The sequence below is a fragment of the Doryrhamphus excisus genome, chromosome 20 (assembly GCF_030265055.1).
Source record: "Doryrhamphus excisus isolate RoL2022-K1 chromosome 20, RoL_Dexc_1.0, whole genome shotgun sequence".
NCBI classification, from domain to species: Eukaryota; Metazoa; Chordata; class Actinopteri; order Syngnathiformes; family Syngnathidae; genus Doryrhamphus; species Doryrhamphus excisus.
In genome coordinates this window covers 11,577,010-11,590,580 of record NC_080485.1, presented here as the reverse complement: position 1 = coordinate 11,590,580, position 13,571 = coordinate 11,577,010, and the positions used below count along the sequence as shown (strand labels likewise).

Sequence of the window (13,571 nt, the reverse complement as noted above, 5' to 3'; positions counted from 1 at the left end):
CAGTATTTGATATTTACCAGCATTTGATTTGATTGATACTACTCAGTGAGGGCGGCAGGTGGTCGAGTGGTTAGCGCACAAACCTCACAGCTAGGAGACCAGCGTTCAATTCCACCCTCGGCCATCTCTGTGTGGAGTTTGCATGTTCTCCCCGTGCATGCGTGGGTTTTCTCCGGGTACTCCGGTTTCCTCCCACATTCCAAAAACATGCTAGGTTAATTGGCGACTCCAAATTGTCCATAGGTATGAATGCGAGTGTGAATGGTTGTTTGTCTATATGTGCCCTGTGATTGGCTGGCCCCCGCCTCTTGCCCAAAAAGACAGCTGGGATAGGCTCCAGCACCCTCGCGACCCGAAAATGAATGAATGAACTACTCAGTGAGATGGACAGATCAATTCAAATATTGATACTATCAAAAACCAAGAGTAGTATTAAAATCGGTGAATTGAGCCTTTAAATATGATATACAAGCATTTATATTTGGTCCACACTCATGGTTCTTCCTTGTCGTTTTCTCCCAGCACTTCCATGAGTACCTCCTGGTTGGAGAACTCCTGCAGGGAGGAGTTCATCTCGTCCAGCAGATCCTCTCCCAGCAAGAAATTCTTGACGTCATGGAGAGTCATGCTGATGCGGTGGTCTGTTATACGATCTTGAGCAAAGTTGTAGGTGCGGATCTTCTCTGATCTGCTTCTGGTGCCGATCTAAAGAAGCAGTGGCAATATTTTTTAATACTTAATATTGGTGTTTCATACAATATTCAGATATTCATGGTTGAGTTCTCCCAACACACAGCAAACATCTTAAACGGGTAGTACTGTACATTCTGTGCGGATTGGAGGAACCAATGCCTTTCTGTGCTTCCCACCTGAACTTTACGTTGATTGTAGCGTTTGCTGGTCTCCTCCTCCAGCTTCATGCTGAAGAGTTTGGCTCTAAGAGCCTTCATGGCCTTCTCTTTGTTCTTCAGCTGAGATCGCTCCTGCTGGCACTCAGCGACCACACCTTGGAAACACACAAGCACCACAGTTTGGATACATGCAGACTAGATCATTAGATAGTAAAAGTAGCGCTGCAATTCAGGCTCAATATAATCTTTTAAAGTTGGAATGCAGGGGTGATCAAAGTGCGGCCCGAGGGCCATTTGTGGTGCATAGGTTGATTTGCATTGGCCCTCAGGGAGTATTCAATACACAAAATTAAAAGTGATGAAGCAATATCACAGCCACATTGGGAAGTGGAAATCAAGCTAACAATTACTGAAATATTTTCAACAGCTTAAAAAGGGAAGAAACGGAAATAATATCAAAGGAGCCCCAGCATTGTTTAATTTCTCTGTATGTGGCCCCCAGCCCAAAAAGTTACCAGTGGGAAGATGAACTATTCTGACAGCGCTGTCTGTGGTGTTAACATGTTGACCTCCTGCGCCACTCGCCCGCTTAGTTTCGATTCTGAGGTCCTTCTGGTTTATCGTGAAGGAGATCTGAAGGGAGCACAACACAGTTTACATGTACACAACATCTTATTTCCCCAAAAAACAGCTTGATGTATGAGAAACCGGACATGAAAGCCTAATAAACCTTGACACTTGTAAAAAGCAGACAGGCTACCTCAGTGGGTTGCGGCAACACGGCCACAGTCATGGTGCTGGTGTGCATACGGCCCTGTTTTTCCGTCTTTGGGACCCGCTGGACGCGGTGAACCCCGCCTTCGAACTTCATCCTCTTGTAGCTTTGAGGGCCGCTGATGCTCACCGAGGCATGGCGCAGTCCTCCTGAGCACAGGTGAACAACAAGCACCAATATTAAATGCTTTCTTGAATCCACCACTCACACGACAAGCACCGTTTGTCTCCATTTACTGACCGAGGTCACTGGTCATGTGCTCTAGGACGTCAAAGGACCAGCCATTGTGCTGAGAGAAGCCCTCGTACATGCTAAAAACCTTCAAATAAAAAGGGAAAACATGTATTATTTATGCCATGTTTTGTTCTTTGCTTTCCTTATCAGCCTCATGACCCATTAGTCCAACAAAAATCCCAACTTTCACCTCAGCAGTAAACAGCATGGCCTCCTGTCCGCCAACACCTGCCGTGACTTCCAGCACAAGGTCACTCAGATCGGCCTCCTCCTCCGGAATCAGAAGATCTACAATCTGAATTTAGGATTCAACACAATATTTAGACAATTTTGTTCTCTTGGATCTGGATTTTCTGGATCTGAATGTTGCCTCTTTTAATTGATTACTATCCTGAATAAGTAAAGCAAAGACGAATTCTGACTTAATTTTTCAATTTCTATGCCGCTTGTCGTGATAAGGGACACAGGGGCATTCTGGAGCCTATCCTAGCTGTCTTTTGGGCGAGAGGTGGGATACAGCCAATATAGACAAGGCACATATAAAAAAAAACAACAAACAAACAACCACTCCCATCCACATTCATACCTATGGACACTATTTAGAGTCTCCAATTCATTTTTGGAATGTGGGAGGAAGAGAGAAAACCCATGCATGCACAGGGAGAACACTGAGATGTCCAATGGAGAGTCAAACCCAGATCATTTGTCTGTGTGGACAGCATTCTAACCACTCGTCCACCATGCGGCCTAATTTGATGTGATGAAATCTGACATAGACATCTCAATGATTAACATTTCAATGGGATTTATATTGCTTCCCAATATAACAGTATTGTACCAGTATATACTGCTTCCAAATGCACAATTCAGATCAGATCTGGATTACAGGTGGTTTGACAATACAGCAGCTGTACCTATCAATTTAATCACCACCTTTATTTCAATCATTAGATTAATATAATAATCCTTGCTACAGATTTGGCACAATCCAGATTATAGTGGTTTGAAACTGAAATATCCACCTTGTGGGACTAATAAAGGCTCTTATATATGTTAATGTCTCTTAATATGTTATATTAGGCCCTTAATATCTCATCTTAAACCACATCCTTTGACCCCATGACCTTCGTTTCCTCCACTGGACTAATGAAGTAATGCTATGTCAATCAACATAGCATGTACTTGAAATTAGACTACATTTAGCAGAGATCTGTTTTTACACCTCCACACCGCCCAACATACCTTTTGTCTCAGGTCCTGCATGTCTTGCAAACAGCTTTCCCTCTCCTGCTCAGCCAGTTCTCGCAGAGCTTGGTCTTCATCTGCAGGACAAAGCCGCACATTATCACACACTGGCATGGAAACCAACATTCCTTCCTGCGTATCTTAACAGAAAGCCTGCCTAACCCTTCAGAAGCACCTCGGTCTCGGCCATCTCCTTCTGTTTGACTTCTAGCTCTCTGATGGCCTGGATGAGGGGAGCAAGCAGAGACACTTTGGTCCTCTTGGCCTTCAGCTCGTCCACGCTGCACTGCTCATCATTGCTGTTGACCGCTTTTAAAAAATGGCTGTACTCTGAGTCCATCTTGTTCAGGTAGTTTTGCAGGGACCTCCTGGAGAAGAGTTCATCCAAGGATAGTAACTTGGGCGCCGTCAGCTGGCTTCCTGTGTGAAATGTTCTTGTGGTGTCCTTGTAAAACCTGGCATCTTTAATGGAACTTGTATAACGACACAAAAGTAAGCTAAAGGCACACTCCTTTCCTTTAGGTAGGAGGTTAATAGCTCTTTTGAGAAACATCTCAATGTTAGTTTGGAAGACCCCCTATTTTGTCCGCACCTTAAGGATTCTGTGCATTTTTGTCATGGGAAGAAGTAACTCCATACCAAAAGAATTCACAGACTTGCAGCTGTATAACACCACGCCGTGCAGACACTTAAATGTGTCTTATTGTTGCCCTTATAAGTAGCGACATAGATGAACAAGCTAATTAATAGTCTAAAAAAGAAGACCGAACGATGGTTAAATAATCAAAAGCTATTGTAAATAGTTACTATGACGTTAAAGCATTTTCCCGTCATATTTATTCCAAAAGTTAGCAAGCCTCGTTAGAAACTGTAAACACCACCTTGCAATAGGGCGCAGACATCTTGAATAACAGACGCATGCGCAGTGAGCAACATTTCTTTGTCACTTTGCGTAAAAAAAAGCGGCTTGCGCCATAAAATGTTTTTTTCTGTTTGTTTTTTAATTTAATGTAAATATGAAGTAACATCAATAAATAACGAAATAACAACCAAACAACAAATAAAAATATAACTTAAACTTAACTTATAACTTAAAGCAAATACAATAAAAATGTGAAAGAGCAGTAATGAATACAATCCCTTGAGGCTTTAATAACTTTTCCGTTAATGTTTCATGTCCTTACTGACAATAACAGACAAAACTGTGATAAACTGATTTTAACTAATGCCTTGCGGCTTCGGTGTGTGCAGTAGCATGCGATTGGCTGAATGTTTAAAAGGGGAAATGCCCGCCTTCTGCTGCGCATGCGCCGCATCATTCCCCACTCGACACTTCCGCTCTCGCCCTCTGTGGCGACCGCTGATTGGCTGAATATTTAAATGGTGAAACGCCCGCCTCTCTTGGAAAGCTTTTGCGCCTTCTCAGCGCCGAATTCAAAAAACGAGAGGGCGATGAGAGGAAGAGTTGCCGAGCTCTACCGTTAGTTTTGATCTACACAGCCGGAGAGATAGCTGAAGCACAAAAAGTAAAGAACAAATGAGAAGAATTATTCAGGTGAGACACTTTAATTATGTCCTTTGCCGCCGAGCTGTCAACTACGAATGTATGCTGTGACCATCGAGCTGTAAAATGTAAAATTTGGTAGTTTTATCTGTATAACCCCCAATAACGCTAGGCTGTCGTAGTTTTTTGTGAGTAATTCCGTTATTTTCAATGGTGGTGTTACGTAAACCGATAAAGTCTTGTCTCTGCTCTGCTGTTCCAACCTAGCAACACTTCCCGGACATCTTGTTTGCTGGACACCTTGTAACATCCATTGACCTTTATACACTACTACTACTACTACTACTACTACTACTACTACTACCTTTATACACGACCAATTATGCTTTAATAACATATTATATCCAGGCGTTATAGGGTATTTTTTTAGTGTGTAAACGACAGAGTCTGTTTGTCAAGACGTCGAGCGAAGTTTGCTCGGCGCCAAATTTACATTGGTTGAAATAATCTGTATTCCTTCACTAAAATGCCACAAAACACTCGCTGACTACATCCAGGACATATGATAATAGAAACACAGTACAACTACCCTGTCATTGCATCTTATGTTGCATAAAATATTGCCTGTTTAGTATAGCCACGTTAGCTTGCATGCTACCAGCTATGCTATGCTATGCTATACAACGCTGTACCTGTGCAGCATGTTAACATGTTAACTTTGAAATAACATCAGTGGTTTGTCTCCTTTCACAGGAATATAATTAACCAAAGTGAGTGTGTTCCATTGAAAAGACAGACAACATGAAGTGCCCACAGTATGACATAGCCAAGGCCAAGAGAAACATGGAGAAATGCCCTCCAGAGAAGGCCTTTGGTCTTCATGTGAAAGAGTCACCTTCAAAAGAACCCCTGCCTGTCAAACCACTATGTCCCCCAGCTGAGAAGGTCTCCACTGGGTTGCTGGCATCCCACAATAGCACCTTGGGAGTGATCCATGACAAAGAAAACCAGACCTTCAAGGAGCATGAGAGGACTTCGGAGGAAGCACTGGAGGACAGTGGCTACTTGTCTTTGCAAAACAGTCAAACTGAGGAAGACTACGACCACGGCCTAGCAAGACCACTGAAAGTCCTTCCATCGCCAAAACGATCAACTCTCTGTCAAGAGGGCACAGGTTTTAGCACAGCGACGCTGGTGGCGGCTTCTACACCTGTGAATCACTGCAGGCGGCTGACTTACTCCTTGTCATCCACCCCGTCCGAGCACCGCGGGAACTCCAACCTGCCCATCATAAAGTTCCAGCAGGCCGTGTGTGAAGAGCTCCATAAGAGTTATCAGAGGACAAAGAGGTGAGGATCTATTGCACACTCGGTTGCAAAACTTTTTGGGGGGGGTTGTTGGTCTTCATGTTGAGCAGCTGCATTCCAGACAAGTGTGGAATTTCAGAGCAACCACTAGTCAAGATGCAACAGAATTCCATGCAGTGGATTTGCATGTACTTGCAAAGTGGGGGAACATATATAAACCAATGGTAGCCCCCACAGATATGCATCATATGAGCAGAAATATTAAACTATGTATGGTTTGTAAATACAGTGGCTCAGAAGGTAGAGCAGGTCATCCTGGCTCCTTACACCTCACCCTAGTGTTGTGTCCCTGGGCAAGACACTCCGGTACTACCCACACTGGTGTATGAATGTCCACATTTTTGTCAGTCCACCTCTGGGCAGCTGTGGCTACAGATGTACATGACCACCAGCAGGCTGTGATTGAGGAGTGAATGAAATATTGCAAAAAAGTGCTCTATAAAATCAAACAATTATACTACTTGCATGCTAGCTCTAACTGAACCATGAGATTTATCTGCCCAAGCAGAGATGACACATATATTCTGGATTTTGTCGCTCTGCTCCTTTTTTTGGGGGGGTGCTGGTGCACCAGGAGTTGGGTTTGCCTGTGGAGGTAGTGGTGTGCTTTGGCTTCGTCCTGGGGTTTCGCCAATAGCTGTAATATGGAAAGGGGTGGGATTAAATAAGATCTTCCTTACTTGACATTAAACAATTATGTGTTGAAATTGGTCTACAAATGTTTTAAGATGCCCTGTGATTGGCTGGCGACCAGTCCAGGGTGTACCCCGCCTCTCGCCCGAAGACAGCTGGGATAGGCTCCAGCACGCCCCCGGCCCTTGTGAGGATAAGCGGTAGAAAATGAATGAATGTTTTAAGATGAAGCTTCAAATAAAATGTTCCGCCATTCCTCAGCCGGATTCATCTTAGTCATTATTAATTGTGCCTTTTGTTTGTGGGACTCAGGTACGACTGGAGCATCATCTCCAAGGTGGCCGAGGATCACCTCCTGCATCAGGTGATCGGGCGCCAAATGGGTCTGGAGTACGTGGATGTCTTTTCATCTCTTCTGTCCAAGAACATGAGATGCATCCTCGCCAAAATCCTGGCCCTGCTTGGAGATCTAGACCTCATCAGGTATCTAGCATTTCAACAGGGACCCACTAGACTGTCTGTCTGCCCCTGGCGTCACTGTATTCATGTTTGTTTGTTTTTTCCTCGAAATCCAGCTGCAGGAAGGTGAGCAGGACATGGAGAAAGATCATTTGTGAAGACGGCGCCGCTCTGAGAAGGTGTGAGCAAACAGAGCAGAGGCTTCAGGTGAGGACGGTGTCGCTTAAACGGCGTCGGGCATCTCTGTGTTCAGTGCACGGGTACTAATACGGTTCTTGTTTTCAGGAGTCGGTCAGCTCTGAGAGGCTAAAGGATTGCGATCTGACGAGAGACATGGCCGTGTCCAGGGTGGTGCTGTCCTGCGTGCAGAAGGTGGCCTCCGCGCACCCTCCATCAGCATCACCATCCTTGTCTACAAGCTCTGGCGTCAGACGGACAGCTCCCGCACAGAAGGGCGGCAAGTCTACCTCGCAGCGGTCTCGCTTCAAGGAATTCACGCAGGTTGGTGAAAATATGGAATATCATGCCACAATGTTGACAAATTGGTGGTGTTCTGAAGTTTTTGCCTTTTTTATATACATAACCATAATTGATTTGAACTGAATCAGTTAAGATGTGGTTGACATGTACAGTAAGTCATTGTGTAACCCACTTCATTTCTATTTTTTATGATAAATGGTCTTGTTTTTTATTTTTCAACACTTTTGTGTTTTGTGTACCTAAATTGCATTTTAAAAATGTCAGCCATGACATGTTTTGAGAAGTCTGGTGGTTTTGTTTTTACTGATCACTTGTTTCCGTGCCCACGCTTTAGGCCGCCAGTAGCCTGAAGCAGCACCAGTCTCTGCGGCGCTGCAGCCAATGCGGCTCACCGGCAACTCACTCGGCCGAGATCCAGCGGGCCACCTGCACACGACGGACCTGTCAGTTCGACTTCTGCACCTGCTGCCAGGAGGCCTTTCACGGTTCGGCCCCGTGCCGGGTGGCGACCTCGTGGTCCCATTTCACCTCCCCCAAAAGCACCACCATCCTTGCGGGGAGCGCTCAGAGCAAAAAGAACGTGAGGAGGTTATAGTGGTTGACTTGCATTTAAAGCGGTCACGTTTGGACAGTGGGGTTTGTTTTCCACACAAGTTCAGTGTGGACGTGTGGGTGATTTTAAAACTGTGCTGTTACACACACACACACACACACACTTGACTGAATGAATGGATGGAAGCACTTGTTCTGAAACTGGACAATCGCCCGGCGACTGGGTCTTATTTGGGGAAAATATAAGCTGTTTCCTTTGATGCAAAACCAAAAATAACTGGTACTTTAAATTGGATATTTTAATGATGTTTTAAATTGATTCATGGTTGTAAATATTTCACTGTTTTTCCTCTTGTGCTTGTTTTAAATAAATGTGCTTTTGTATGTTGAAATGCACTGTATTTGTATTGACATTCCAACCTAATAGATGTTTCATGAAACTTCTCTTGTCGTGACTTGTGGCTCTCTGTTGGGTTGATACTTTTTTTTATTTGGCGCCCTTTAGCATTTAAAATCATGCAAAATGTACTCTTATCTTGGCTCCTTGCACAAAAGTTGTTACCAAACTAGATTTACATTGATGTCTTATTATAGGCTAGTCATCCTGTTGTGCAAAAACAATAATATAACACATTAAGTGCCTTTTAGATTATATTTGTGCAAATACCAATGTGCATGGTTTTGTTATATGCGGTCTGACAATTTTCGGCATATAACAATCTATTTTTAAAGGGGCTTTTGTTGATTACTCTGCAGAAATGTTGAATGTGTGCAGATATACGTATAAACATGCTGGAGCAGATGAGCCTAAAATATGAATATTATGATTGGTACTGCACCCATTTACACAGATGTTAACATGTTCTTGTCTATGTCCTCAGGGCCTGAAAGTGGATGAAACCTTGGAGAAGAGGCTAGTAAGTGTGTATCTAAGCATTTTTCACTCTCAAAGTGCTTTACTGTACAAAATACAATCATTTAATATAATTGTTTTTTTTTAGGCAAAGTTAGAGTTCCAGTTCAATAAGTAAGCAGGCGTCACACTGAGGTTTCTGCCACTGGATGGCAGTGTTTCCCTCAATCAGTGTTCTTTCAAAGGTTGGTGGAAAAGCATGTTGGTATCAGCACTCCCATTTTTTTATATTTCAACTTTCTTGAATAATCATACAATACTATTCTTTTTGTAATAGTACTTTACTCCCATAGTCAATCTGTTCACTTTATTCACGTAAATGTATGACTTTTTCTTGTAAATTTACAACTTTTTGTCCTAAATATATTACTTTATTAACTTTTTCTCATAAATTTCAGACTTTTTTTCCTCCTAAATATGACATTATTCCTGGAAATGTACAACTTTTTCTCATATTATGACTTTTTTTCTCAAATGTAAGAGAACAAAATCATAAATTTACGACCTTTTTTTTTTAATAGATGACTTTATTCTTACAAATTTCCCACCTTTTTTCGTAAATTTACCGCTTTCTTTTTTATTCCTGTAAATTTACAAGAAAAAAAAGTACAAGAATTAAATCATAAATTTCCAATTTTTTTCTCAAAAAAATATATGCCTTTTTTTTTCTTCTAAATGTAGGACTTTTTGCTCACAAATTTACGACTTTATTCTCAAAATCTGCAAAGTGGTCCTAATGCCCCATCGTAGTATTGTGTTGCATGGTTTCAAGTTGAATTAACACCTTGCTCTTCAGATACGTAAGAAATAAAATGACTCAATCAATAGTGTAGACATCCCTCAGTGTTGCAGGTCAACTGTAACTAACTATTCTACTGTGCAGCTTATTTTGGATGAGTCATGAATGGCACCACTCATGTTGAACGGTTAACTCACATTTTGACATTTTGCTCATTTGTCTCCACATCCTCTTTTCACTTGTAATCTGATGACGCACCTCATTCGTGTGTCATCTCTTTTTTTACATTTTTTTTGCAGAGCTTTTTTCAGGGCGGTGGTGTCTTTGCAGGTGATTTAAGGTCTGCATGTGATATATAGAAACAAAAGCCAGGATAATAAACAGTAGTGAACCTACTGTATATGGTAGTAGATTACACTACAGGTACCAACATAAAAGGAAAAAACGCAAAACTATTCATATAAATACATATGAAATGACAAAGAAATTAAAACAGACGAGAATGTAATAAGTCAGTGATTTAGATACATAAGGGATATGTGGACCCTTTACAGATGTGGACTGGATAGATTTAAAGTACAGTGGAAACCTCAGTTTGTAAATCTACACACAATTTTGTGTCAGTCTGCTGTATCCTCCAGTTAGCGTACAATACACTACCACACAGGTCGTATAACATGATTAATACACAATGAATAAGTCCAGCTGTTAATGTATTTTTTTATCACAAAATGCCTTTCCTTGTTAGCATACTATTAGCTAGCTTATAAAATGGCAACCGAACCCGGAAGTTTTGTCGCCCGTGAATGACGTCATTAGCAGTTGACCCTCAAAACACGTTCTTATAGTTTTACAATTATAGTTTAATGCGAAAAACAATACTAAATGCATATACATTACGAAGGAAATGGATAATTAAACGTTTAAGGTTACTTTTACCTTGGCAGTGGCAGCGAGATCAACTTGTAGCAACACCTTCCAGTTTTCAGTCACATCACATCTTTACTGAAGGTAAAGGTAAGCTTAAATGTTTATTTATCCCTTCTTTCATCACTTTCGAATTGTTTTCTGCATGTAATAGTAATAGTAAATACGGACGTTTCCTGCTATAGGCGAACTAAGCCACTGTCTCGGCCCCCAGAGCCAACAGGGGGCCCCAAAGCTGTTGCTCAGCCTCATCTGTGGAGATTGAAAATGTCTTCTCGTCATCTGTAGCAACATCCTCCGTTTATTATATAGACTTATATGCTTTGCCCTCCAAAAAGTGCAAGGACTCAAAAACAATAGAGCAACACATTTTTTTGGCAGCGTCCGAGTTAAACATGACGTAAAGTTGTCATAGGAGGGCAAACACCGGATATGGGCATGACAAAATAAAGGTCAAACCGGAAGTCATGCCGAAAACAAGAAAAAACACAGACAGAAGCCCACACGTTTGTTTCGCTTTCATGTGATTTTGTTGAATTACCTACCAGCCATTAATTCCTACCATTTAGATGTATTTTACGATTCCCTATAGTATTTTAATAACTGTAGAAACAATAAAAGGCTTTTCCTACCCAGTGGTGGCCTGGGTGGAAAATAAAAACGTTGGCATTGCTTAATAATTTTTATGTCAAACTATAACAGGTGCATCCAAAGTGCAGTCTGGGGACCATTTTCATTAATAATGAATTCATTATTAATGAGATGCATTATTATATATTACTCTCATTTTTTTTTCAAACAAAACTAAGATGTCAATGTTGTGTTCAGATAGCTTAGCATGCACTGAGATACACTAGACTCATTTTAGCATCTTTAATGCACAAAATGTATCAATGTCCCCCCCACCCCCACCACACACACACACACACACACACACACACACACTTCCTTCATTTCTTGTCTTTTTTCACTTTTTGTTCCTCTGTGTAATAAGTTTGAACACCCTTGGTATGACAATACAATTGTATTTCAACTATATCGTCGTTTTTCCTGCTATGGTGTCTGATACCCACATCACAGTGGTGGCGGCTGATTAATTGCTACTGTGGCCTTTTAGTCCCTCTCTGACTCAGGATCATTTATCTGGCGGCGTTATTGATCACCTGCTGCACTGACACACACACACACACTCAGTCTTGTGTGTGTGTGTGTGTGTGTGTGTGTGTGAGAATGTGTACTAATGATGAGTATTGCCCCAAACTTCCACTCAACACTCAAACAGAAACCTTTTTAGATGAGAAATTCACAAACACTGGCAACACTAGCATAGCTATGTGAGCTACAGTGCTGACATCACACTCACATTTTAACAGCAACATCCTGCTTGATGAACCTGAACATAAGATATGTAGCAAAGCCTGATTTGGTGAGCAGAAATCGTGGTGTGGAAAAATCCAAACCTATATAATAATTCATGGTTCCATTTTCTAGGCGAGTCTTCCAGGTCCTGAAGCTGCAAAACAGACCCAGGCCATCACACTACCCCCACCATATTTTACTCTTGGTATTCTTTTTTCTGAAATGTGGGGTTACTTTTACACCAGGTGTAATGGGACACACACCTTCCAAAAATTAAAACTTTTGTCTTGTCAGACCGCAAATCTTTGGGATCACCAAAATGTTTTCTGGCAAAATTGGAATGGTCCTTATTGTTCTTTTTGTTCAGCAGTGGTCTTTCCTATGATGGAGTCATGAACACTGACCTTAACTGAGGCAAGTGAGGCCTGCAGGACGTTATTGTGGGGTCTTTTGTGACCTCTTGTGGTGAGTTGTCGCTGCACTCTGTGCGGTCATTTTGGTCGGCCGGCCACTCTTGGGAAGGTTCAACGCAGTTTTTGCTATGTTTTCGCAATTTGTGGATAATGGCTCTCACTGTGGTTTGCTGGAGTCTCAAAGCTTTAGAAATGACTTCATAAGCTTTTCCAGACTTATAAATCTTAATTAATCCGAGTTATGTTTTTTTCACACAGAGCCATGTAGCTTTGGATTTTTGTTCTCCTTTTTAAAAACTGCATTTTGCCTTCATTTGTCTTGTCATTGACTAATATTTAAATGTGTGTATTAATAATATTTAATATTTAAGGTGTGACATTTAAGTGTTACAAACATGCAAAAAAAAAAGGGGGCGACCCTTAATATGTAAGTAGGGACAGTGTGTATCGTACTGTGTGCTAGACACTTCATTAGGTACAACTGCGTGGTCTGAAGTGCAACCTCCAAACTCAACGTGATTGTGTTGACTCGTCATCACAAAGCGCATCCAAACGTCAAAGATGGCAGGCGTGTTTATGAAACTAGGAGAAAAAGGCATGTGCTGTACTGTCGGTGCAATCACACACACACACACACACACACACACACACACACACACACACACACACACACACAGAGTAGCCTGGTGTTGAAAGGCTCAAGCCCCCCTCTCTGTCTGTCTATTTTTGCCCTGTTTGGTCCATTAAGATCATCAGTGATGAGAGTTAATGAGTGAAGCCTCTCTACAAAGCAGACAGTAATCACATATGTCCTGAAGAGTGGACACACAAACACACACACACACACACACACTCACTCACTCACTCACACATCATATACGCGGGTGTTGTGTTTTTCATGGCATTGAACACCAGACTCCATTGAAAATGTGCACATCCAAACATACGCATGCAGGATTATGGTTTCAAATGTTAATGTAGGAAATTAAACATGCACTTTTATAATAATCTGCAGAATAATCTCCTATTCTGGCAACAACACAAACACATTTGGTGTTGGCTTCATTGAAACAATACAAATATGCACTAATGCAGCCTGAGGTCATTGCAGCTTACAACA

The 13,571-nt window shown here is 41.8% G+C and overlaps 2 protein-coding genes across 3 annotated transcripts; one reads left to right on the top strand and one right to left on the bottom strand.

Moving 5' to 3' along the window:
* Positions 1-287: 287 nt before the first annotated feature.
* Positions 288-4,018, bottom strand: mtrf1l (mitochondrial translational release factor 1-like). Of its 2 annotated transcripts, none has more exons than XM_058059104.1 (8): positions 3,268-4,018; positions 3,103-3,182; positions 2,051-2,155; positions 1,867-1,945; positions 1,612-1,775; positions 1,367-1,484; positions 870-1,006; positions 288-705 (listed from the first exon to the last, which is right to left on the bottom strand). In XM_058059104.1, exons 1-8 carry the CDS (start codon positions 3,656-3,658, stop codon positions 493-495), a joined length of 1,287 nt encoding a protein of 428 aa, XP_057915087.1. In that variant the 5' UTR covers positions 3,659-4,018; the 3' UTR covers positions 288-492. The 2 variants fall into 2 exon arrangements, with proteins under 2 accessions (XP_057915087.1, XP_057915088.1); XM_058059105.1 differs by having other exon boundaries at positions 3,281-3,423.
* A 447-nt stretch (positions 4,019-4,465) lies between these two features.
* Positions 4,466-8,492, top strand: fbxo5 (F-box protein 5). Its single transcript, XM_058058578.1, has 6 exons — positions 4,466-4,660; positions 5,363-5,958; positions 6,922-7,092; positions 7,185-7,275; positions 7,354-7,569; positions 7,883-8,492. The coding sequence occupies exons 2-6, from the start codon at positions 5,411-5,413 to the stop codon at positions 8,141-8,143; spliced, it is 1,287 nt and encodes a 428-aa protein (XP_057914561.1). The 5' UTR covers positions 4,466-4,660; positions 5,363-5,410; the 3' UTR covers positions 8,144-8,492.
* The last annotated feature ends 5,079 nt before the right edge of the window (positions 8,493-13,571 follow it).